General features: G+C 48.5%; 1 protein-coding gene and 1 pseudogene across 2 annotated transcripts in view; one reads left to right on the forward strand and one right to left on the reverse strand.

Annotated features, from left to right (window-relative positions):
- The window catches only part of LOC144484511 (uncharacterized), a 31,638-nt pseudogene extending 14,680 nt beyond the window's left edge, over positions 1–16,958 (reverse strand). The window contains exon 1 of the transcript XR_013496090.1: positions 16,104–16,958. The product of XR_013496090.1 is annotated as an uncharacterized LOC144484511 (transcript). The remainder of the gene's footprint in view (positions 1–16,103) is intronic.
- Positions 1–25,152, forward strand: part of LOC144484497 (uncharacterized) — a 47,445-nt gene extending 22,293 nt beyond the window's left edge. Inside the window, 2 exon segments of the mRNA XM_078203016.1 lie at positions 23,713–23,998; positions 24,050–25,152. Of these exon segments, the coding sequence (XP_078059142.1) occupies positions 23,713–23,998; positions 24,050–25,152 (1,389 nt within the window).
- The last annotated feature ends 1,966 nt before the right edge of the window (positions 25,153–27,118 follow it).

The raw sequence follows: 27,118 nt of genomic DNA on the forward strand, positions 1-27,118 counted from the left end.
GAATTGTAATATCTAATGGTGTAAAATATCTGGGAGCAGAGTGGGTGTGATAAAGGCTGGAATACAGACTGTGGGAATGAGGGTGAAACTGCTGTGCTCAGTGAATGGTTCTTATTGGAGGGAGGGATGTAGCGGGATCTTCCTTGTTACTCCACTTACAGGCCGATGTTTGAGGGTCTGCCGATAGTTGTGAGTGTCTCTCTCTTACAGGCCTTGAAATTTCAAAGGCTGGGGAATGCTGCACTGGGGCAACTCCGCAGGAGAGAGAGCGCTGAACCAGGCTCACCGTTTATACCTGATCGGTAACCTGATACTTATATCACACAGCCATCCCAAAACCGCCACCAAGGCCTGAGTGGTACTCTCCCTTGTCAGTGGGACAATGGCCACCCTGCACCCACTCCACTCGAGTAGGTCTCCAAGAGAGAGAACAGAGAGACTCTGTTCTTTATCTCCTGACCAGCAGTCTCCCTTGTGAGTGGGTTCGAATCGCTCAGATCACCCTCGGTTCCAGACTCCGGATTTATGGTAAGGGATATTGAAACTGTGACCTCGTCAGAGTGCACTGATGAGAGAACAAGAGGCAAGACAAACTCCAAATGAGTTTCAAAACTTACAGTGATTTATTTAACAATAAAATCAACCTCTTCAATACCCCACCACACATGAATAAAACTTATACTTTATACTACACTATGGGAGAAATGCTAATGGGTACAACGTATTACTGAAGTTTAAAATTACAATACACCACCCCTCCCCTTGCCTCAACCTCTATCCGATCCTCAGGAGCTTCGCAAGGTTGGCTGGGATACTCACAATTCTAAAAGGGGTTCCTTTGTGGTCGGCTCAAATGTCTTAGTGCAGGGTCGAAACTGAAGAGAGCTTGGTCCTGCTGGTCTGCTTCTCAGCTTGTGATTCTGGAAGAGAGCTTGGTCCTGCTTGTCTGTGTCCCTGCTTGCGATTCTGGAAGAGAGCTCGGTCCTGCTTGTCTGTGTCACTGCTTGCGATTCTGGAAGAGAGCTTGGTCCTGCTTGTCTGTGTCCCTGCTTGTGATTCTGGAAGAGAGCTTGGTTCTGCTTGTCTGTGTCCCTGCTTGCGATTCTGGAAGAGAGCTTGGTCCTGCTTGTCTGTGTCACTGCTTGCGATTCTGGAAGAGAGCTTGGTCCTGCTTGTCTGTGTCCCTGCTTGCGATTCTGGAAGAGAGCTTGGTTCTGCTTGTCTGTGTCCCTGCTTGCGATTCTGGAAGAGAGCTTGGTTCTGCTTGTCTGTGTCACTGCTTGCGATTCTGGAAGAGAGCTTGGTCCTGCTTGTCTGTGTCACTGCTTGCGATTCTGGAAGAGAGCTTGGTACTGCTTGTCTGTGTCCCTGCTTGCGATTCTGGAAGAGAGCTTGGTCCTGCTTGTCTGTGTCCCTGCTTGTGATTCTGGAAGAGAGCTTGGTCCTGCTTGTCTGTGTCACTGCTTGCGATTCTGGAAGAGAGCTTGGTCCTGCTTGTCTGTGTCACTGCTTGCGATTCTGGAAGAGAGCTTGGTCCTGCTTGTCTGTGTCACTGCTTGCGATTCTGGAAGAGAGCTTGGTTCTGCTTGTCTGTGTCCCTGCTTGCGATTCTGGAAGAGAGCTTGGTCCTGCTTGTCTGTGTCCCTGCTTGCGATTCTGGAAGAGAGCTCGGTTCTGCTTGTTTGACTCTGAGCTCAATTTAACAAAAACACCTTCCCTGTCCCAATAGGTGATTTTCAAGGACAATGGGGCTTTCAATCACCGGCAGTTTCAGTTTAATTTAGTCAAGTCCACACACAAAAGGCTGGAACTGCCTTGACCCCCCCGTGGGTCGTTATTTCAATGTCTTCTGTGGATGGGCCGATTTCTGTGGCCATGGACTCCCTGCTGGTCTGTTTACTGTCCTTTGTCCTTCTGATGATTCGATCACTGGTGTGTCTGCCTTTTTGGCCACTTGCATATTCAGGGGGCTCACACCTTTTTTTCTCTTAGCACAGTCCACCGACAGGTTATGTTTGTCCTGCCGAACCTTCTGGGAGGTTTTTATCAGCCAACAGCCAGAGTTGGCCACTTTTAAACTGCTACGACAACGGATGAATGAACACCGCTCGACAATCACCAGGCAAGACTGTTCTCTTCCTGTTGGGGAGCACTTCAGCCGTCACAGGCATTCAGTCTTGGATCTTCAGGTAAGCGTTCTCAGCCTTGACGACACACGACAGCGCAGAGTCGGTGAGCAGAAACTGATAGCCAAGTTCCGCACACATGAGGACGGCCTAAACCGGGATGTTGGATTTATGTCACATTATCAGTAACCCCCACAGCTTGCCCCCTCGACTTGCAGAATCTCACTAGCTGTTCTGTCTGGAGACAATACACATCTCTTTAACCTGTGTTTAATGCTCCCTCCACCCACATTGTCTGTACCTGTAAGACCTGGCTGGTTGTAGGGATTCGCATTCTAATCAGTATTCTGTAACTTGATTTTGTGTCTCTGTGCACTGTTTGAGAGCACATTTCCACTCCATCTGACGAAGGAGCAGCTTATGGTATTTGCTACCAAATAAACCTGTTGGACTTGAACCTGGTGTTGTGAGACTTCTTACTGTGTTCACCCCAGTCCAACGCCGGCATCTCCACATCACTTTTAAACTGTCAGGTTTCTCCTGAGTCCTTTTAAAATATGGAGGATTGCCCTGAAACTTACAGGGATGGGAGGAGGGAGAAAGGGATGGATGGTGAGAGGGAGGGATGGAGAAGGGAGGGAGAGTGAGGTGGATGGAGGGAGAGAGGGATGAATGGGGGTGAATGTGAGAAGTTGAAGTTTACATTTGAAGAGTTTCCCAGTCTCTCTGATCAGCTGAACTGGGGAAGCTTTTGCGCAGACTGCACTGCTGCTGTTTCCCCTCCTGTCCACCAGAGGTCGCTGTAGGCCTCCCAGCTGCTGCTCCTCCCAGTGTCACCTCTTGCCCACTCCGGCCCCTCCAGTACACCTCACTGGAGCCCCGGGCCATTCTTGCCATCCTGCCAGGTCTCGGGTACTGAGGCCAGTAGTAAAGTTTATTTATGAGTCACAAGTCGGTTTACATTCACACTGTAATGAAGTTTCTGTGAAAATCCCCCAGTCACCACACTCCGGCACCTGTTCGGCTACACTGAGGGAGAATTCAGCTTGGCCAATGCACCCTAACCAGTACATCTTTTGGACTGTGGGAGGAAACCGGAGCACCCGGAGGAAATCCACAGACATGGGGAAACTCCACACAGTGACCCAAGCCGGGAATCGAATCCAAATCCCTGGCGCTGTGAGGCAGCAGTGCTAACCACTGTGCCACTGTACCACCCAGTGCTCTAAGGTTAAGTTTCTTCTTCAAACCTAAGAAGATTCAGTGTCACATCAGGACGGGGAAAAAGGAGTCCATTGGCTTCAGATGGATAATGGTAAAAGTTAATATCCCAATTTATTCACTTTATTCCTTCAAGCTGAGGTTTACAAAGTGAAAATTCCGCTGTTTATAGCAGTGACTAAATAAGCAATGACACTGATCCTATATTTAAATTAGTCTGGAATACACCACAATTTCACACAGGTTAACAGTTTTCAAGCATTTGGAACCCCAAATGTCTGCTGATGTGTCATCCAGAGCTGTTTCCCCGGCAGTTTGTGTCAATAGGAGGCTGCCGTTACCATCCACTCTTGGGCAGGGTGAGGAGACAGCTCCGACACCGACCTCAGCTGGAATGGGAATTGAACCATACATTAGTCCGCAGGCCAGCAATGCTGCAGGAATTGCAAAGGGGCTGCACAGAGGTCCAGAATTAGAAGAGGGGGTTGTGGAGATGGAGGAAGCGTCTGCAAGACATGGGGACATTTTGGATTATCTCAAAATTACAGAATGTGGGAGACCAGTCAGGAATGTGTTGAAATTGTCAAGTCTGGCGGTAATGTGTGGATGTGGGATTCAGCAGCAGATGAAGGGCTGCACGGTGGAACAGTGGTTAACACTGCTGCCTGACAGCAGTGGGTTTCTGTGTACGTTCTCCCTGTGTCTGAGTTTCCTCTGGGTGCTTCCGTTTCCTCCTACATTCCAAAGATGTGCAGGTCAGGTGGATTGGCCATGTTAAATTATCCGTTAGCGTCCAAAGATGTGTAGGTTAGGGGGGTTAGCAGGGTAAATGCACAAGGGTACAGGGCCCATCGAGTCTGCACCGACTCTCCAACAGAGCATCTTACCTAGGCCCTATCCCCGTAACCCCACATATTTACCCCGCTGTTCCACTGTGTTACTTATTCATAGTAAGAAGTCTCACAACACCAGGTTAAAGTCCAACAGGTTTATTTGGTAGCAAATACCATAAGCTTTTGGAGCACTGCTCCTTTGTCAGGTGGAGTGGATATCTGCTCTCAAACAGTGCACAGACACAGAAATCAAGTTACAGAATACTAATTAGAATGCGAATCTCTACAGCCAGCCAGGTCTTAAAGGTACAGACAAGTGGGTGGAGGGAGCATTCAACACAGGTCAAAGAGATGTGTATTGTCTCCAGACAGAACAGCTAGTGAGATTCTACAAGCCCAAGAGGCAAGCTGTGGGGGTTACTGATAATGTGACATAAATCCAACATCCCGGTTTAGGCCGTCCTCATGTGTGCGGAACTTGGCTATCAGTTTCTGCTCAGCGACTCTGCGCTGTCGTGAAGGCCGCCTTGGAGAACGCTTACCTGAAGATCCAAGGCTGAATGCCCGTGACTGCTGAAGTGCTCCCCCACAGGAAGAGAACAATCTTGCCTGGTGATTGTCGAGCGGTGTTCATTCATCCGTTGTCATAGGGTCTGCATGGTTTCCCCAATGTACCATGCCTCGGGACATCCTTTCCTGCAGCGTATCAGGTAGACAACGTTGGCCGAGTTGCAAGAGTAGGTACCGTGTACCTGGTAGATGGTGTTCTCACGTGAGATGATGGCATCCGTGTCGATGATCCAGCACGTCTTGCAGAGGTTGCTGTGGCAGGGTTGTGTGGTGTCGTGGTCTAAATCATTTATTGTATTCTATTATTCTAGCCCTCTCGACATGAATGCTAGCATTGCATTTGCCTTCCTAACTGCCGACTGAATCTGCATGTTAACCTTGAGAACAAGCACTCCCAAGCCCCTTTATGTTTCTGATTTCCTAAGCATTTTCCCATTTCGAAAATAGTCTGTGCCTCCATTCCTCCTTCCAAAGTGCATAACCTCACACTTTTCCACATTGTATTCCATCTGCCACTTCTTTGCCCACTCTCCTAACCTGTTCAGGTACTTCTGCAGCCTGCTGCTTCCTCAATATTACCTGTCCCTCTACATATCTTTGTATCATCTGCAAACTTAGCAACAGTGCCTTCAGTTCCTTCTTCCAAAACATTAATGTATATTGTGAAAAGTTGTGGTCCCAGCACCGACGCCTGAAGCACACCTCTAGTCACCGGCTGCCATCCTGAAAAGAACCCCTTTATCCCCACACTCTGCCTCCTGCCAATCAGCCAATCCTCTATCCATGCCAGGATCTTAAGCTTAGCACCATGTGCTCTTAACAGAATGAACAGTCTCCTATGCGGCACATTGCCAAAGGCCTTCTAGGGATCAAAATAAATCACGTCCACTGGTTCTCCTTTATCTTACTTCCTTGTCATCTCCTCAAAGAATTGTAAGAGATTCGTCCGACATGACCACCCCTTGACCAAACCATGCTGACTCAGTCCTATTTTATCATGCACTTCCAAGTATTCTGCAATCTCATCTTTCATAATTGACTCTATAATCTTGCCAATGACCGAAGTCAGGCTCACTGGCCTCCCTCCCTTCTTAAACAGCGGTGTTACATTCGCTACTTTCCAGTCCTCTGTCATTCCTGAAAGATCACTGCCAATGCCTCCACAATTCCCTCAGTTATCTCTCTTAGAATCCTGGCGTGTAGTCCATCCAGTCCAGGTGATTTATCCACCTTTAGACCTTTCAGTTTCCCCAGAACCTTCTCCTTAGTGATGGCCACTGCAGTCACCTGTTCCCCCTGATTCTCCTGGAGCTCTGGCATCCCCCTGGTGTCTTCCACCGTGAGGACTGATGCAAAGTAACGATTCAGTTCATCTGCCATTTCTTTGTTTCCTATTGTTACTTCTCCAGCCTCATTTTGTCGTGATCCAATGTCTATTTTTGCCTCTCTCTTATCTTTTATGGATTGAAAAAAAACTCTTCCTGTCTTCTTTTATATTACTGCCTACCTTGCACTCATATTTCATCTTTCCCCCCTTATTGCTTTTAGAGTTGTCCGCTGCTCGCATTAAAAAAAAAATCCCAATCCTCCAGCTTCCCACTAATCCTCGCCACTTTGTATTCTTTTTCTTTTGCTTTTATCTTGTCCTTGACTTCCCTCGTCAGCCGTGGATGCCTCGTCCTCCCCTTGGCATGTTTCCTCCTCCTTGGGATAGACTCGGTCGCGGGGACATTGAACAATGAAGGTCGGTGAATTGCCAAAGTGGGTTAGCGATCAACGCTGAAATTGAAATTACAATTAACATTTTGCTGTCCTTCTCTCTCTCTCTCTCCCTTTCTTTCTCTCCCACTCTCTCATTTACAGCATTAGATTAAGTCATAAGCGTCTAGATTTTCGACATTGACAGTGGAGAAATTGTCAGGAGGGAATGAATAAAGGAGGAGATATGAGAGCCGAGAGGCAGCTTGAATGCTTGTTGGATGTGCTGGGAAGTATGTGCGCGATATGAGATGTGGGGAAGAGGTGAAGAGGTTCGCGCTCTCTTGTGGCCGTGGCTGACATGATTGTGCAAGTTGAAGATTTTAAAAGTGCAGTTCCTGCCGTGAGCAGCAGGGAGCAGTAAAAGTGAGGTGGATATTGAGGAGGCAAAGAATGGGGAGAGTGAGGAAAGTGGGGATTGCAGAATGGTGCGGGTGAGCGTGCAGGGCTGGTGGAGAGTTGGTCAAAAGTGTGTGTCCATGTTTTGGTTTGCTTGCGTAGATTGATGTGGTGATAGCATTGGATGTGAGAGTGAATGAAAGGGGCAGCAGAGGGAGTGAGTGTGGAGGCAGGCAGAGAGGCATCCGGTTTGTCTGTATTGAGGGGAACGGCAAAATATTTTGTTTGCTGCGATTGAAGGTGTGGAGAAAAGGATGCGTCTCGCTGTATTGGTCAGGCTGCACTGCTGCTTCAATTCACAGGTGCCATCCCACTACTGAAGAGCACAGGGGATTTGACCTGCTCCGTTGCCGACCTGGGCCTGTTCACCCCTCCTTGGCACACCTGGTGCTCCCAGAGCCCTCTCGGAACACCATGCGGATACTGATCTTAGTGTGGACACCCGATCGGCACAGAGAGCAACAGCCCAGAACTCCCGACCTCAAGCAATCCAGCAGCCTCAGCCTCCCAGCAGCGGGGTTACAGGTGCGCGCCACAGCACCCGGCAAACGCAATCCTTGATTCAGCCGCTTTCAGTTCAAACAGCAGCAAGAGCTCGAATGCAGACATCACTGCAAATATAATCGGCTGCTTCACTGACTCAACTGACCATAATTTGAGGAAGCTTCAACATTGTGTGCTCAAGTGAGTCTAATTGACATCTTAAAATTAATTTGTGCGAATTTTTGTTTGTATTCATGGAACCTGTGTGAATATGTTCACTCAGTCCAGTCCTCAGCCCAGGTATCAGTGCCGATGAAAATAAGGAGCCGTTTTCTATGTTGGAATGGCACGCAGCAGCTCGGCTGTCTGCCCCTCAAATTCGCACGTTTACTGCGCGCATCACAGCAGAGTGGAACAGAGAACTTTCCTTTTCCAGATCTCTGAATGTGACGCAGTTTTTTGCCAAGTGGAAGCTCTGATACCAGAAGACCATGAGACATAGGAGCAGAATTTTGCCAATTGGCTCATCGAGTCTGCTCCGCCATTTAATCATGGCTGATATTTTTCTCATCCTCATTCTCCTGCCTTTTCCCCAAACCCCTGATCCCCTCATTAATCAAGAACATATCTATCCCTGCCTTAATGACACTCAATGATCTGGCCTCCACACCTTTCTGCGGCCCAGAATTCCACAGATTCACCACTCTCTGGTTGAACAAATTCCTCCTCATATCTGTTTCAAATGATTGTCCCTTTAGCCTGAGGTTGTGCCCTCTGGTCCTAGTTTTTCCTACTAGTGGAAACATCAACACTGCACTCAGTGCGGGAACACGTAGATAACAAGGACACCTATGTCAGACTCCTATTTATTGACCACAGCTCAGCCTTCAACACTATTATTCCCACGAAATACATCCCCAAACTCCATGGCCTGGGCCTCGGCATCTCGCGCTGTGATTGGATCCTGCACTTCCTAACTCACAGACCATAATCAGTAAGGATAGGCAACAACACTTCCTCCACGGTCATCCTCAACACCGGTGCCCCACAAGGCTGTGTTGTCAGCCCCTTACTATACCCCTTATGATACCTATGACTGTGTGGCCAAATTCCCCTCCAATTTGATTTTCAAGTTTGCCGACGACAGCACCGTAGTGGTTTGGATCTCAAACAATGATGAGACAGAGTACAGGAATGAGATAGAGAATCTCCTGAAATGGTGCGGCAACAATAATCTCTCCCTCCATGTCAACAAAACGAAGGAGATTGTCATCGACTTCAGGAAGCGTAAAGGAGAACATGCCCCTGCCTACATCAACAGGGATGAAATCGAAAAGGTCGAGCTTCAAGTTTTTAGGTGTCCAGACCACCAACAACCTGTCCTGATCCCCCCATGCCGACACTATTGTTCAGAAAGTCCACCAATGCCTCTACTTTCTCAGAAGACTAAGGAAATTTGGAATGTCAGCTATGACTCTCACCAGCTTTTACAGATGCACCATAGCAAGCATTCTTTCTGGTTGTATCACAGCTTGGTATGGCTCCTGCTCTGCCCAAGACCGCAAGAAACTACAAAAAGTAGTGAATGTAGCCCAATCCATCACGCAAACCAGCCTCCCATCCATTGACTCTGTCTGCACTTCCCACTGCCTCGGCAAAGCATCCAGCATAATTAAGGACCCCATGCACTCCGGACATTCTCTCTTCCACCTTCTTCCTTCAGGAAAAAGTGTCAAACGTCTGTACCAACCAACTCAAGAACAGCTTCTTCCCTGCTGCTGTCAGACTTTTGAATGGACTTACCTTGCATTAAGTTGAACTTTCTCTGCACCCTAGCTGTGACTGTAACAGGACATTCTGCACTCTCTTGTTTTCCTTCTCCATGAATGGTATGTTTTGTCTGTATAGCGTGCAAAAAACAATACTTTTCACTGCACGTTAATAGATGTGAGAATAATAAATCAAATCAAATCAAAATCAAAACATCCTCTTCATGTCCACTCTATCCAGGCCTCGCAGTATCCTGCAGGTTTCCCCCTCTTCCTTCTCAACTCCAACGAGTACAGAGCCAGAGTCCTCAACCGTTCCTCATACGACAAGCTCTTCATTCTGGGGATCATTCCTGTGAACCTCCTCTGGACCTTTTCCAAGGCAAGCACATCCTTCCTCAGATACAGGGCCCAAAACTGCTCACAATAGTCCAAATGGGGTTTGAGCAGAGCCTTATGCAGCCTCAGAAATACATCCCTGCTGTTGCATTTTAGCCCTCTCGACATGAATGCTGAGCATTGCATTTGCCTTCCTAACTGCCGACTGAATCTGCATGTTAACCTTGAGAACAAGCACTCCCAAGCCCCTTTGTGTTTCTGATTTCCTAAGCATTCCCCATTTCGAAAATAGTCTGTGCCTCCATTTCTCCTTCCAAAGTTCATAACCTCACACTTTTCCACATTGTACTCCATCTACCACTTCTTTGCCTACTATCCTTACCTGTTCAGGTTCTTCTGCAGCCCCCCTGCTTCCTCAATACTACCTGTCCCTCTACATATCTTTGTGTCATCTGCAAACTTAGCAACAGTGCCTTCAGTTCCTTCTTCCAAAACATTCATGTATATTGTGAAAAGTTGTCGTCCCAGCACCGACCCCTGAAGCACACCGCTCGTCACCGGCTGCCATCCTGAAAAGGACCCCTTCAAGCCCACACTCTGCCTCCTGCCAATCAGCCAATCCTCTATCCATGCCAGGATCTTAAGCTTAACACCATGTGCTCTTAACAGATTGACCAGTCTCCTATGCGGCACATTGCCAAAGGCCTTCTGGGATCGAAATAAATCACGTCCACTGGTTCTCCTTTATCTAACTTCCTTGTCATCTCCTCAAAGAATTGTAAGAGATTTGTCAGACATGACCACCCCTTGACCAAGCCATGCTGACTCAGTCCTATTTTATCATGAACTTCCAAGTATTCTTCAATCTCATCTTTCATAATTGACTCTATAATCTTGCCAATGACCGAAGCCAGGCTCACTGGCCTCTAATTTCACATTTCCTGCCGCCCTCCCTTCTTAAACAGCGGTGTTACATTCGCTACTTTCCAGTCCTCTGTGATTCCTGAAAGATCACTGCCAATGTCTCCACAATTTCCTCAGTTATCTTTTTTAGACTCCTGGCGTGCAGTCCATCCAGTCCCGGTGATTTATCCACCTTTAGACCTTTCAGTTTCCCCAGAACCTTCTCCTTCGTGATGGCCACTGCAGCCACCTGTTCCCCTTGATTCTCCTGGAGCTCTGACATCCCCTTGGTGCCTTCCACCGTGAGGACTGATGCAAAGTAACGATTCAGTTCATCTGCCATTTCTTTGTTTCCTATTGTTACTTCTCCAGCCTCATTGTATCGTGATCCAATGTCTATTTTTGCCTCTCTCTTATCGTTTATACATTGAAGAAAACTCTTCCTATCTTCTTTTATATTAGTGGCTACCTTGCAATCATATTTCATCTTTCCCTCCCTTATTGCTTCTATAGTTGTCCTCTGCTCGCATTTTTAAAAATCCCAATCCTCCAGCTTCCCACTAATCCTCGCCACTTTGTATTCTTTTTCTTTTGCTTTTATCTTGTCCTTGACTTCCCTCGTCAGCCGTGGATGCCTCGGCCTCCCCTTGGCATGTTTCCTCCTCCTTGGGATAGACTCGGCAGAGGGGACATTGAACAATGAAGGTCGGTGAATTGCCAAAGTGCGTTCGCGATCAACGCTGAAATTGAAATTACAATGAACATTTTGCTGTCTTTCTCTCTCTCCCTTTCTTTCTCTCCCACTCTCTCATTTACAGCATTAGATTAAGTCACAAGCGTCTCGACTTTCGACGTTGACAGTGGAGAAATTGTCAGAAGGGAATGAAAAAAGGAGAAGGAGATATGAGAGCCGAGAGGCAGCTTGAATGCTTGGTGGATGTGCTGGGAAGTATGTGTGCGATATGATTTGTGAGGAAGAGGTGAAGAGGTTCGCGCTCTCTTGTGGCCGTGGCTGACATGATTGTGCAAGTTGAAGATTTTAAAAGTGCAGTTCCTGCCGGGAGCAGCAGGGAGCAGTAAAAGTGAGGTGGATATTGAGGAGGCAAAGAATGGGGAGAGTGAGGAAAGTGGGAATTGCAGAATGGTGCTTGTGAGCGTGCAGGGCAGGTGGGGAGTTGGTTGGTCAAAAGTGTGTGTACTTGTTTTCGTTTACTTGCGTAGATTGATGTGGTGATGGCATTGGATGTGAGAGTGAATGAAAGGGGCAGCAGAGGGAGTGAGTGTGGAGGCAGGCAGAGAGGCATCGGGTTTGTCTGCATTGATGGGAACGGCAAAATATTTTGTTTGCTGCGATTGAAGGTGTGGAGAAAGGGAAGCGTCTCGCTGTATTGGTCAGGCGGCACTGCTATTTCTATTCACAGGTGCTATCCCACTACTGAAGAGCACAGGGGATTTGACCTGCTCCGTTCCCGACCTGGGCCGGTTCACCCCTCCTCAGCACACCTGATGCTCCCAGAGTCCTCTCGGAACACCATGCGGATACTGATCTTAGTGCGGACACCCGATTGGCATAGAGAACAACAGCCCAGAACTCCCGACCTCAAGCAACCCAGCAGCCTCAGCCTCCCAGCAGCGGGATTACAGGTGCGCGCCACAGCACCCGGCAAACGCAACCTTTGATTCAGCCGCCTTCAGTTCAAACAGCAGCAAGAGCTCGAATGCAGACATCACTGCAAATATAATAGGCTGCTTCACTGACTCAACTGACCATAATTTGAGGAAGCTTCAACTTTGTGTGCTCAAGTTAGTCTAATTGACATCTTAAAATTCATTTGTGCGAATTTTTGTTTGTATTCATGGAACCTGTCTGAATATGTTCACTCAGTCCAGTCCTCAGCCCAGGGATCAGTACCGTTGAAAATAAGGAGCCGTTTTCTCTGTTGGAATGGCACGCAGCAGCTCGGCTGTCTGCCCCTGAAATACACACGTTTACTGCGCGCATCACAGCAGAGCGGAACAGAGACCTTTCCTTTTCCAGATCTCTGAATGTGACGCAGTTTTTTGCCAAGTGGAAGCTATGATACCAGAAGACCATGAGACATAGAACATAGAAAAACTACAGCACAAACAGGCTCTTCGGCCCACAAGTTGCGCCGGTCATGTCCCTACCTACCTCGGCCTATATATAGGCTTACCTATAACCCTCTGTCCTATTAAGTCCCATGTACTCATCCAGAAGTCTCTTAAAAGACCCTATCGAGTTTGCCTCCACCACCACTGACGGCAGCCGATTCCACTCACCCACCACCCTCCGAGGGAAAAACTTACCCCTGACATCTCCTCTGTACCTACTCCCCAGCACCTTAAACCTGTGTCCTCTCTTAGCAGCCATTTCAGCCCTGGGAAAAAGCCTCTGAGAATCCACCCGATCTATACCTCTCAACATCTTGTACACCTCTATCAGGTCACCTCTCATCCTTCATCTCTCCAAGGAGAAAAGACCGAGCTCCCTCAACCTATCCTCATAAGGCATGCCACCCAATCCAGGCAGCATTCTTGTAAATCTTCTCTGCACCCTTTCAATAATTTCTACATCCTTCCTGTAATGACCAGAACTGAGCACAGTACTCTAAGTGGGGTCTGATGAGGGCCTTATAAAGCTGCATCATTATCTCCCGACTCCTAAACTCAATCCCCCGATTGATGAAGGCCAGCACACCATACGCCTTCTTAACCACCTCCTCTACCTGCGCGGCCGATTTAGGAGTCCTATGGACCCGGACCCCAAGGTCCTTCTGATCCTCTACACTGCTAGGAGTCTTACCCTTGATATTATACTCCTTCATCCCATTTGACCTGCCGAAATGTACCACTACACATTTATCCAGGTTCCAAAATGTCCCACTACACATTTATCCGGGTTCCAAAATGTACCACTCCACATTTATCTGGGTTGTACCACTACACATTTATCTGGGTTATCTGTGTTGTTTAAGCTTTTATGTAAACTTTTATCGTGCCTGTCTAATATTTCACTCCTTTGTTTAGGTTCCTTCACAATTGAATTTCATAATGGACACATCACTGTGAAGAGGTCAGTCAGAATTATCAGCAAGGATTAATCAGCACTTTCTAATTGGAGATGTTAATCAGTGGAACCCCTCACACACAGATTTTCAGAAAAGATTAATTAATTTAGGACTGAAGTAAAGTTCGTAATTTTATTGTTAACTTTATGAACAGGTTCTTGTTGAGGATTCTTGAATTCAGGAGAAAGATCACAGAAGGTGCTTTTGAAAAGGAACATTGCAGCTCCGAAAATCAGTGACATCTCCAGAATATTAAACCCCAGCCAGGGGCCGCACGGTGGCACAGTGGTTAGCACTGCTACCTCACAGCGCCAGCGACCCAGGTTCGATTCCCGGCTTGGGTCATTGTGTGGAGTTTGCATGTTCTCCCCGTGCTTTGTGGATTTTCTCCAGGTGCTCCTGTTTCCTCCCACAGTCTGAAGGTTAGGTGCATTGACCCGAACAGGCACCGGAGTTTGGCGACTCGGGGCATTTCACAATAACTTCATTACAGTGTTAATGTAAGCCTTACTTGTGACTAATGAATGTTTTTTTAAAACTTTAAAGTTATAGGGATGTTAACATCAGCAGAAACAAACCAGATATTGTCAGACTATCAATCCAGGCTGTGATTAAAAGCAGAATCCAATCCTTGCAGTCTATTATGAATTTGCTGGTGTCTCAGCAGGCTGGAGGACTTTGTGAATGCCTTTCCACACAAGGAGCAGGTGAAAGGCCTCTCCCCAGAGTGAGTGCGTCGGTGAGTCAGAAGGTTGGATGACTGCTTGAAACTCTTTCCACAGGTACTGCAGCTGAATGGATTCTCCTGAGTGTGAGTGCGGTGGTGGGACTGGAGGGTGAATAACCGAGTGAATCCCTTCCCACACACCGAGCAGGTGAATGGTCTCTCCCCGGTGTGAAGTCGCTGGTGTCTCACCAGATCGAATGACTGGGAGAATTTCTTCCCACGCATGGAGCAGCTGAACGGTCTCTCCCTGGTGTGAGTGCATTGGTGAGCAGTCAGGGTGGATGACTGCCCGAAACTCTTTCCACAGGAAGTGCAGCTGAACGGTTTCTCCTCAGTGTGAATTCGCTGATGTGTCCAAAGGCCGGATGACCGAGTGAATCTCTCACCGCACACAGAGCAGGTGAACGGCTTCACCCCAGTGTGAATCCGCTGGTGTGTAGCAAGGCTGGATGTGCTGTTGAACCTCTTCCCACAGTAAGTGCAGCTGAAAGGCCTCTCCTCAGTGTGAATTCTCTGGTGTAACATCAGGTAGGTTGTCTTGGTAAATCCCTTCCCACACACAGAACAGACGAATGGCTTCTCCCCGGTGTGACTGCGTTGATGGATTTTCAGTCGGAATAAAGACTTGAATCCTTTACCACAATCCCCACATTTCCAAGGTTTCTCCATGGTGCCAGTGTCCTTGTGTCTCTCCAGGTTAGATGATCAGTTGAAATCTCGTCCATGCAGATAACACGTGTACAGTTTCTCCCCGCTGTGAATGGTGTGATGTTTTCTCAGGCTGTGTCACTGGTTAAAGCTCTTTCCACACTCAGTTCACTGGAACACTCTCACTCGGGTGTGTGGGTGTCTCGGTGTTTTTCCAGTTGCACTGATGTTTAAAATCTTCAAGAGATAAACATTTCTCCTTCCACATTCACAGATTGATGAATGATCGAGTGACTCAAACCAAAATGTTTGTTTTGAGTTTTGCATCTACAAATCTTTCCCTTGTTAAGACCTGGAAAAAGAGTTTACAAAATTAATCACGGTCGGTCCAGGATAGAAATTCTGAACAGATAATTCTAGTTTTTTCTTTGGAACATTTTTTCCTCTCGTTTCCCCCAAATCTGTAAACCCCCATCTCACACACTCTCCCCCGTCCCTGGGCTGAAATCCAAACCCATCTCACCCTCTCCACCAATTCTTTTCTCCACTCTCAGTTTTCTCCCTCCCTCCACTTTGTCTGGGTTCAGCTCTCAGGCCCCTCTGTGCAGAATTGTTGTCTCTCCTGGTCACTGAGACCCTGAAGGCCCACGCACCCTCTGCTTCACAGTTACTGATGGCTGAAGGGACCAATCCGTCAGAGGCAGGTTTTGCCACAAGTGAAGTGGTTCTCAGGTCTGGTTGTGGGTTGTTGTTTTCGATGTTGGCTCTTGTTGCCGAGCCACTGGAGTGACCTTCCTCCATCCTGTGAATGTACCTGAGCTGGAAAAGTCACCTCCACTTGATGGGAACCCATTACCTTGGGAGACAATGAATTGTAGATTTTGCATCAAAGATCAATTTAGGATTGAAGTAAAAAGTTCATAATTTTATTGCAACCAAGTTTCTGTTGAGAGTTCTTCAATTCAGCTGAAAGATCACAGATAGTGCCTTTAAAAAGGGACATCTCCAGATGATTAAACTTCAGCCAGTTGTAGGGTTGTTAATATCAACAGAAACAAACTTAAAATTGTCCAACTATCAATCCTGGATGTAATGAACATTAGCAGAAACAGCAGAATCCAACCCCTCAGTCACATATGGATTCACTCATGTGTCACTAGGCTGCAGGACCGGGTGAATCCCTTCCCACACACAGAGCAGGTGAATGGTCTCTCCCCAGTGTGAACTCACTGGTGTACAAAGAGAGCAGGTGAAGACCTGAAACTCTTTCCACAGTCAGAGCAGCTGAATGGTTTCTCCTCAGTGTGAATTTGCTGGTGTGCCTTGAGGCTGGATGACACAGTGAATCCCTTCCCACACACCAAGCAGGTGAATGGTTTCTCCCCAGTGTGAACTCACTGGTGTTCAATGAGGGCACATGACTGCTTGAAACTCTTCCCACAGGAGGTGCAGCTGAATGGCCTCTCCCCAGTGTGAACTCACTGATGATTCACCAGACTGGGTGACTGAGTGAATCCCTGTCCACAGACTAAACAGGGGAAAGGCCTCTCCCCAGTGTGAATTCGCTGGTGTTCTTTGAGGCTGTGTGAATACCTGAACCTCTTTTCACAGGAAGTGCAGCTGAACGGCTTCTCCTCAGAATGAATTCGCTGGTGTGTCACCAGGTTGGAGGACTTTGTGAAACCCTTCCCACACATGGAGCAGGTGAATGGCCTCTCCCCAGTGTGAACTCGCTGATGTTGACTGAGGTCAGATGAATACCTGAAACTTTTTCCACAGCGAGTGCAGCTGAACAGCCTCTCCTCAGTGTGAATGCGCTGGTGTAACATGAGGCCGGTTGGCAGAGTAAATCCCTTTCCACACACAGAACAGGTGAATGGCCGTTCCCGAGTGTGAGTGCACCGGTGGTTGTCCAACAGGGATGGGTAATTGAATCCTTTCCCACAATCCTCACATTTCCATGGTTTCTCCAAGGCGCTGTCCCCAGTGTGACTGCGTCTATGGTATTCCAGCCGGGATCTATAACTGAATCCTTTACCACAGTCCTCACAGTTCCATGGTTTCTCCATGGTGTCAGCATCCTTGTGTCTCTGATTTGATTTATTGTCACATGTATTAACATAGTGAAAAATATTGTTTCTTGCGTGCTATACAGAGCATACCGTTCATAGAGAATAAAATGAGAGAGTTTAGAATGTAGTGTTACAGTCATAGCTAGGGTGTAGAGAAAGATCAATTTAATGCAAAGTAAGTCCATTCAAAAGTCTGACAGCAGCAGGGAAGAAGCTGTTCTTGAGTTGGTTGGTAAGTGACCTCAGACATTTGTATCTTTTTCCCGATGGAAAAAGGTGGCAGAGAGAATGTCCGGAGTGCGTGGGGTCCTTAATTATGCTGGCTGCTTTGCCGAGGCAGCGGGAAATGTAGACAGAGTCAATGGATGGGAGGCTGGATCCAGGTTGGATGATTAGTTGAAGGCTCGTCCACATACAGAACATGTGTGTAGTTTCTCCTCGCTGTGAATGGTGTGATGTTTTTTCAGGCTGTGTAACTGGTTAAAGCTCTTTCCACAGTCAGTTCACTGGAAAACTCTCACTCAGGTATGTGTGTATCTCGGTGCTTTTCCAGTTACAGTGATGTTTAAAATCTTTTCCCTCAGACAGAACAAATGAACAATTCTCCTTTAATCCTCAAAGGTGATGATATATTCAGGTCCTGATGAACTAGCTGACTGTCAGATGATGCTTGGCATGAATTTTGGTTTGACTTTCCCATCTGCAATCCTGCTATTATTTTGTAAAAGGAGTTTACAAAAGTCATGACTGTCAGTCCAGGATATAAATTCTGAACAGACGATTCTAGTTTCTCTGGAACATTTTTTTCCTCTCTTCTTCCCCCAAATCTGTAAATCCCCGTCCCCCCACACTCCCTCCTCCCTGGGATGAAATCCAAACCCATCTCCACCATTTCTTTCCCCCGCTCCCAGTTTTCTCCCTCCCTCTCCTCTGTCTGGGTTCAATTGCCCTGTTTGTGAACTGAAATCCCATTCACCTGATGAAGGAGCAGTGCTCCGAAAGCAAGTGGCTTTTGCTCCCAAATTGGACTTTAACCTGGTGTTGTGAGACTCCTTACTGGGTTCAGTTCTCCAGCTGCTGTCTGCAGACTGACAATAAAACCAATGGGTCTTATTGGGGGTGTTGGGGTCTCAAGAGAGTGTTTGTGAACCCTCCCCCTCACCTCAATGCCCCGGGGTGATTGACGGCAGGTCCGGATCAACACAATAGGGGCGGGTCTGGAGGACCGAATGGGATCGGTTGGTCCTCCAACCAATCGGAGGGGGAGTGGGGCCGGGGTGGCGGCGGCAGGCCCGAGGCTTTCTCATCCCGATAGAGGGAACCTGGGCCTGTTCCAGGGAAAAGCCCGAGCTGATTTCCCCGGTTCACAACCGCTCCCGAGCTTTGTAGTCGGGGCTTGGCGCCGACACGGGCTGTTTCTGAAGCCTCCAGCTCACCCCCTGGCTCCATCCCCCCCTCATTCCCCACCCGCTGGCTCCATCCCCCCCTCATTCCCCACCCGCCGGCTCCATCCCCACCCGCCGGCTCCATCCCTCCCTCATTCCCCACCCGCCGGCTCCATCCCTCCCTCATTCCCCACCCGCCGGCTCCATCCCTCCCTCATTCCCCACCCGCCGGCTCCATCCCTCCCTCATTCCCCACCCGCCGGCTCCATCCCCACCCGCCGGCTCCATCCCTCCCTCATTCCCCACCCGCCGGCTCCATCCCTCCCTCATTCCCCACCCGCCGGCTCCATCCCCCCTCATTCCCCACCCGCCGGCTCCATCCCCACCCGCCGGTTCCATCCCCCCCTCATTCCCCACCCGCCGGCTCCATCCCCACCCGCCGGCTCCATCCCTCCCTCATTCCCCACCCGCCGGCTCCATCCCCACCTCATTCCCCACCCGCCGGCTCCATCCCCACCTCATTCCCCACCCGCCGGCTCCATCCCCCCCCCTCATTCCCCACCCGCCGGTTCCATCCCCTTCCTCATTCCCCACCCGCCGGCTCCATCCCCACCTCATTCCCCACCCGCCGGCTCCATCCCCCCCCCTCATTCCCCACCCGCCGGCTCCATCCCCCCCCCTCATTCCCCACCCGCCGGCTCCATCCCCACCTCATTCCCCACCCGCCGGCTCCATCCCTCCCTCATTCCCCACCCGCCGGCTCCATCCCCCCCTCATTCCCCACCCGCCGGCTCCATCCCCCCCTCATTCCCTACCCGGCGGTGTCCTCTTTTTAGGTCAAACCAATCCAAGTAAACAAACTCAGATTAAATCAGGACAAAGTAAAACGGGCAGCTCCCCAAAAAGGAGGGGGAACAGCCCGAACAGAAATCAAAGTACAAAGGAAACTTAAAAACATCAAATTAAAATGTGATTATCAGGGTCAATAATGCACCCCAACCCCTGCGGTGCCCAGCGGGCGTGGAAAGCGTCAACCTCGCCCGTGGACACCGCATGCTCCCTCTCCAGGGACACCTGGCCGCGAACGTAGCCGCGGTAGAGGGGAAGACAGTCAGGATGTACGGCCCCCTCGATCGCCCGCAGCCTGGACCGGTAAATCGCGCGTTTCGCCAGGCCCAGGAGCAGGTTCACGAGGAGGTCGCCATCCCGACCCTCCCCTCTCCGCACCGGGTGTCCGTAGATCAGGAGCGTGGGACTGAAAAGCTGCTTTGTGTCAAACTCCAGGAGAAAACTGGACCTTTCTGTTTGTGGCTTCAGACAGATGAGCGGAAAGGAAGGGATCTGAAAAGCAGCAGACACCAGGTTATTCTGGGAGAAGTGAGGCCTGTGTAATGTCAGGTTTCACACAGCACATGGTTAGCTTCTGGTTTCACCCTGGATGATGAATCTGCTAATTGTATCACTCAAATCACTCAATGGGATTCTTAGGAACCACATTGTCTGCTTGGGGAAAACAGTTTGTGCCACAGTTCATGAGAATCAGCACGCACAGACACCTAAACACAGGGATCCACAAACTCTCACCCTCTGTCACACACAGACATCCTCTCCACAAAAACAACACACAGACACACCGACAGACACATGCATACACACACAGATATATTCCACGATACACAACTCATGTATACACCAGCTCCCACACATACACACACAAGGGACACTTCCCTGTCCTTCCGTGGCCAACAGCAGCCTAATGTTGGGCTAAAGTATTAATGTCTGTAAGACCCAAAAATGTGAAGAAATTCCAAGAAATAATGACGTTCCAAAGGGGATAAGCAGTTTTGACCATTCAATTCCACTTCTTTCCATGAACCTTAAATCTATACAGAACAATAATTGGTACAGAGGCAACCACAAAACATTAAGGGGCAATTTAGCATGGTAATCCACCTAACATGCACATCTTTGGAGTATGCTCATCCCCCTGACACTAAGGGGCAATTTACTCTGGCCAATAAACCTAACCCGCACATCTTTGGACTCTGGTAGGAAACCGGAGCACCCAGAGGAAACCCATGAAAATAATGTGCGAATTCCATACAGACTCCGCACATTCTCCCCATGATCTGTTTCCTAATTTCATAGTTGGCCTTTCAAAGAACAATACAGCACAGGAACAGGCCCTTCGGCCCTCCAAGCCCGCGCCGCTCCCCGGTCCAGGATTGAATCCTGAATCCAGGATCCCCGCCCAATTTTCCAGCCTATCTACATACCAATATCCTATCCACCGAGCTGTCCCTCACAGCTACGATGCTTTGTTCATTACAACCTATTAACTTACCCCCACCCCCCCATTCCAGACCATGTGATCTCCAGGGAGAGGCGAAAACCCAGAGTGAAAAACCCCAGGGCCAATATGGGGAAAAAAAAAATCTGGGAAATTCCTCTCCGACCCCCTGAGGCGATCGAAACGAGTCCAGGAGATCACAATGGCCCCGATCGGAAAATGCTTCCCAACCCTAGTCATTTCCACTTCCACGAACACCATATGAATCCCCTGCCCCCGAGACAGGTTCCCAACTATCCGCAGTCTCACTCTGTACTGGCACCAGCAAGATGATCGTAGAATGAAGCCTTGAAACGAGAAACCAGGAACAATTAGCCCGCGCCGCTCCCTGGTCCAAACTAGATCACTCTTTTGTATCCCTCCATTCCCACTCCGTTCATATAGCTGTCTAGATAAGTCTTAAACGTTCCCAGTGTGTCCGCCTCCACCACCTTGCCCGGCAACACATTCCAGGCCCCCACGACCCTCTGTGTGAAATATGTCCTTCTGATATCTGTGTTAAACCTCCCCCCCTTCACCTTGAACCTATGACCCCTCGTGAACGTCACCACCGACCCGGGGAAAAGCTTCCCACCGTTCACCCTATCTATGCCTTTCATAATTTTATACACCTCTATTAAGTCTCCCCTCATCCTCCGTCTTTCCAAGGAGAACAACCCCAGTTTCCCCAATCTCTCCTCATAACCAAGCCCCTCCATACCAGGCAACATCCTGGTAAACCTCCTCTGTACTCTCTCCAAAGCCTCCACGTCCTTCTGGTAGTGTGGCGACCAGAACTGGACGCAGTATTCCAAATGCTTTCAGTCCCAGCCTGTACCTGATAAAAGCAAAAGAATGATTATAAGCTATTTGTGAATCTGAAACCAAAAGAGAAAATGCTGGAAAATCTCAGCAGGTCTGGCAGCATCTGTAAGGAGAGAAAAGAGCTGACATATCATAGAATCACAGAATCCCGACAGTACATTAGGCCCATCTAGGCCCTATCCCCGCAACCCCAGATATTTACCCCCCTAATCCCTCTAACCTACGCATCCCGGGACACCAAGGAGCAATTTAGCATGGCCAATGCAGCTAACCCACACATCTTTTGGACTGTGGGAGGAAACTGGAGCACCCAGAGGAAACCCACGCAGACATGGAGAGAACGTGCAAACTCCACACAGACAGTGACCTAACTCAGGAATCAAACCCGGGTCCCTGGCGCTGTGAGGCAACAGTGCTAACCACCGTGCCATTTCGAGTCCAGATGACCCTTTGTCAAAGTTAAAAGGCATAGAAAGTGGGAGATATTTATACTGCAGGGTGAGGGAATACCCACAGAAACCAGGGGGAAAAGTTTATTTGGAATCACGAGTTTTTGGTGCGCTGCTCCTTCATCAGGTGAGTCGCTCTGGTGATTCCAAATAAACCTGTTGGACTTTAACCTGGTGCTGTGAGACTTCTTACTGTGCCCACCCCAGTCCAACACCGGCATCTCCACCTCATCCCTTTCCAGGCAACAGAGGAACTCCGCGCAGGCGCAGTACATACCATGTTCTGAGCTTGCGCAGTAGAGTGCTGGCAATCGGGAGTTCCCTGTTTCTTGTCCTTGCGGCGGGTAAGGAAGTGACGTGTCCGAGGGAGAGATTGGCGCAAAGGGAGGGCGGAAAGCATTAATAAACACCCAGTGAAGGCTGCAAACCTCGATTAAGAAGGTTCCAGGCCAGTTCCGAGTTTGTCCTGAGCCGCTCCTCTTCCCGCGGATACAAACCCGGAAGAACGGCCGCCATCTTTGCCGAGGCAAGGTGTAGCAATGCGCATGTGCAGTGCTCCCTGCCAGCAGGAGGAGAGATTGTGAATGTCTGTCCTGGGACGACAGTGATGGATTTTGAAACTCCTTTTACAGCGTTTAGAGTTTGTTTATTAGTGTCAAAAGTAGGCTTACATTGACACTGCATTAAAGTTACTGTGAATATCCCCTCGTCTCCACACTCCAGTGCCTGTTCGGGTGCACTGAGGGAGTTGGAGGGGGAGGATTTGTCAACGGGAATTTCAAGCCAAGCGTCACGTCAACATTGATAGAATCTCCAGATTCATTCGGATCTGGATAGTTCACGAAGGTAATTTCTGTTCATCCAGTACTGGATGCCATAAGTGTTAAAGAACAAAGAAAATACAGCATAGGAATAGACCCTTCGGCCTCCAAGCCTGTGCCGATCATGGTGCCCTAAATTATCTAAAACATACCTTCTGCCCTTACTTGGTCCGTATCCCTCTATTCCCTCCCTATTCATGTACCCATCCAGATGCCTCTTAAATGTCACTCATGTGCCTGCTTCCACCACGTCCTCTGGCAGCACGTTCCAGGCACCCACCACTCTCTGCATGAAAAACGTCCCCTGCACATCTCCCTTAAACTGCCCCCCTCTCACCTTGAACCTGTGCCCCCTTGTAATTGACACTTCCACCCTGAGAAAAAGCCCTGTCTATGCCTTTCAGAATTTTGTAGACCTCTGACTTCTATCAGATCTCCCCTCTGCCTCCATCTTTGCAGTGAAAACAATCCTAGTTCATTCAACCACTCCTCATAGCTGACCCCCTCGAGACCAGGCAACATCCTGGTCAACCTTCAGTCAGGACAGTATGTGAGTGCCAGTGATGATGTTCGCAGACTCCTGTTACCCTGGTCTCTCTAAGTGATAGAGGTTGAGGGTTTGGGAGATTTTAAAGAAGTCCTGGTTGATTGTAGCTATGACTCTCCCTGTCTCTTCCATCTTCTCCTTCTCACCCCTTTCCCTGAAGGAAATTAGTGAACCAGTTGAGTTTTTACAACAATCCGGCAGCTTTCATGGTCACGTTTTCCTCATGCTGGCCCCACAAATTACCAGGTTCATTCAGCTCAATTTCACAACCTGTTTTTGTGGGTTCTCTCTTACTCCCTTTTTTCTGTTTTAAATCAATTTCACAGGGTTTTGGGAGGGCTTGGAGTCAGGAGATTCAAACCAAACATCACATCTGGAACTGACAGTCACACAACTTATCACAACGTAAATATCATCAGATTTTGAACATGGCAGGAAAAAGCACCGTTCACACTGGGGAGAAACCGTACATGTGTTCTGTGTGTGGAAGAGGCTTCAGCCGATTATCTTACCTGTCGATACACAATCGCAGTCATACCAGGAAGAAACCATGGAAATGTGAGGACTGTGGGAAGAGATTCCAATCCCCATCTCACCTGGAAATGCGTTGCCGCAGTCACACTGGGGAAAAACCATTCATCTGCTCCGACTGTGGGAAGGGATTCACTCAGTTAACCAACTTGCTGAGACACCAGCAAGTCCACAGTGGGAATAGGCTATTGAGCTCCTCTGAGTGTGGGATGAAACGCCAGCAAGTTCAGACCGGGGAGAAGCCATTCATCTGCTCCGAGTGTGGGAAGAGATTCTCAAGGTCACCTAACCTGCTCGCACACCAGCGAGTTCACACTGAGGACAGACCTTTTAAATGCCCAGACTGTGGGAAGTGCTTTAAAAGTGCTGGGGAACTCATGTCCCATTAACGTGTTCACACTGACGAGAGACCTTTCAGATGCTCTCACTGCGGGAGTGGGTTCAAGACATCCTCTGCCCTAACTAAACACCAGCGCACTCACACTGATGAGAGACGTTTCAGATGCTCTCAGTGTGGAACTACATTCAGGCAATCAAGTGACCTGTCTGTACACCAGCGCACTCACACTGGGGAGAGGCCATTCTCCTGCTCTCAATGTGGGAAGAGATTCACTCACTCATCGAGCTTGCAGAGACACCAGCGAGTTCACACTCACGAGGAACCTTACATCTGCTCCAAATGTGGGAAGGGATTCAGTCAGTCCACCAACTTGCTGACACACCAGCAAGTTCACACGACTGAGAAACCATTTAAATGCCCAGAATGTGGGAAGTGCTACAAAAGTTCTGCAAAGCTGCTGTGCCATCAACGTATTCACACTGATGAGACCCCGTTCAGGTGCTCTCACTGTGGGACTGGATTCAAGACATCGCCTGCCCTCACATTACATCAGCGCACGCACACTGAGGACAGACCGTTTAAATGCCCAGAATGTGGGAAATGCTTTAAAAGTTCAGAGGAACTGGTACGCCATCAACGAGTTCACACTGAGGAGAGACCTTTTAAATGTCCAGACTGCGGGAAGGGCTTTAAAATTTCCAGTAATCTGGTGTCCCATCAACGCGTTCACACTGGGGAGAGACCGTTCAGGTGCTCTGATTGTGGGACTGCATTCAGAGAATTATGTCATCTCACTGTACACCAGCGCACTCACACTGGAGAGAGGCCGTTCACCTGCTCAGAATGTGGAAAGGGATTCTCTCATTCATTCAACTTGCTGATACACCAGCGAGTTCACACTGGGGAGAGGCCATACATCTGCTCTGTGTGTGGGAAGGGATTTGCTCATTCATCCAATCTGCTGACACACCAGCGAGTTCACAAGTGAGCGGATTTTGCCATCAGTTACATCCAGAAATGAACCATATTCATTGGGCTCTGTTTCTACTGATGTTAATAAACTCCATCTTAGGGCAGCACGGTAACAGTTGTTGGCACTGCTGCCTCACAGCGCGAGGGACTCAAGTTCAATTCCAGCCCTGGAATGCCGGATGACTGTCTGCGTGGGTTTCCTCCCACAGTCTAAAGGTGTGTGGGTCAGGTTGATTGGCCATGCTAAGTGGCTCCTCATTGTCAGGTGGATTAGCAGGGTAAATACATGGAGTTACGGGGATAGGACCTGGATGGGATTGTTGTCAGTGTATGCTCAATGGGCCAAATGGCCTCCTTCTGCACTTAGGTATTCTAGATTTGTGTTAAATATAGTGAATATTTTTAATATCTCTAATACAAGTCAGTTCCTTTTGAAGGGCTCTCCCTCTCCCTTGTTTTCTCCATTCTCACCTCCAACAACAAGTGTGAGGAGCTCATGGAAATGTTTTGTCACTAAGATTGAGATAATCCAATCAGCTGTCTCTGCTGCTTTGCTCGATTCCATTAGCCTATCGGGCCAAACTGTCTCTAAACATCCCTCTTGTCTGAGCCCTGAACTCCCACTTCTCTCCATCCAGTCTCCACACACACCAGTGGGTTCATACTGCAGAGAGAGGATTTAAATTCTGCGACTGCGACAGGACCTTTAAAAATGCACTTCACTGATGGTTCACCAGTGCATTCACTCTGGTTCCACTCCACTCACCTGCTCGCAGTGCAGTAAGAGGTTCAGGTGATTGTCCGTCCTGCAGCAACAGCAGATAGTTCACACCAGGAAGAGGTCATTCACCTGCTCCATGTATTGGAAGCAATTCACTGATTCATTCATTTTGTTAACACACCAGTGAGTTTACAATTATGGAATATATTTTAAATGTTTGGATTGTGGGAAATGTTTTAAAATTTCTGTGGATCTGGTGTGCTATCAGCTGGTTCATTCACACTGGCAGCAGACCATCCAGAGTCTCTCACTGTGGGACTGGGTTCAACTGGTCATGTGAACTCAGTGTCCACCAGTGCACTCACTCTGGGAGAGGCCGTTCGCCTGCTCCATGTTTGGGAAGAGATTCACTCAGTCATCCCACCTCAATACACATCAACTTGTTCGCACTGATAAGGAATCTTTTCAAAGTTCTGACCATGAGCAGAGATTTAAATGCAAAATGTGCCTGCTGATACACAAACACATTCACAGGCTATTCATCTGCTCTGTGTGTGAGAAGAGATTCTCTCGGTTATCTTACTTTCTAACACACCAGCGAGTTCATAAGTGACTGCAGGGGCTGGATTCTGCTGTTATTGCTGCTGCTGTGAATCACATTCAGCGCTGAACTAGGTTCATTCTGATATTTGAAGTTTGTTTCTGATTATGTTAATAATCCTGTAACAGGACTGAAGTTTAATATTCTAAATAAATGTGAAATAAAACAGCTTTGTTTGAATACATAGTTGCAGATGTTTGTCTTTCCCAGCTGAGTGTTTAACATTGACTGTCTGGAGCTCAGAAAGGGCAGTATGGGGGAGGATCATACAGCAAGAACCGAACTTCAGTCTGTTCCTGCCGTAGGGTCACACTGGGAGGGACAAACAACACTTTGGTCTTCCTCATCTCTCTGACATCAAAGTGGGTTAATCCTGAGGTGTGTAAGAAATATGTCCCAACTGCTCTCTTCCATAGTCCAGAGCTCCTAGACATGGAACAGAAGGCTCTTTTATAACTATGTTTAGAGTCAGGATGAACAATTGTGAAATAAAATCTAAATACTACAGATGCTGGAAATCAGAAATAAAAACAAACCTAGAAAAACTCAGCAGGTCTGGCAGCATCTTTGCAGAAACAGAGCGAATGTTTTGGAACTGAAGAAGATTCATATTGGACTGGAAACATGGACTCTGTTTCTGCTTTTACAGATACTGTCACA

The sequence above is a fragment of the Mustelus asterias genome, unplaced genomic scaffold, assembly GCF_964213995.1.
Source record: "Mustelus asterias unplaced genomic scaffold, sMusAst1.hap1.1 HAP1_SCAFFOLD_113, whole genome shotgun sequence".
In the NCBI taxonomy this organism is placed as follows: Eukaryota; Metazoa; Chordata; class Chondrichthyes; order Carcharhiniformes; family Triakidae; genus Mustelus; species Mustelus asterias.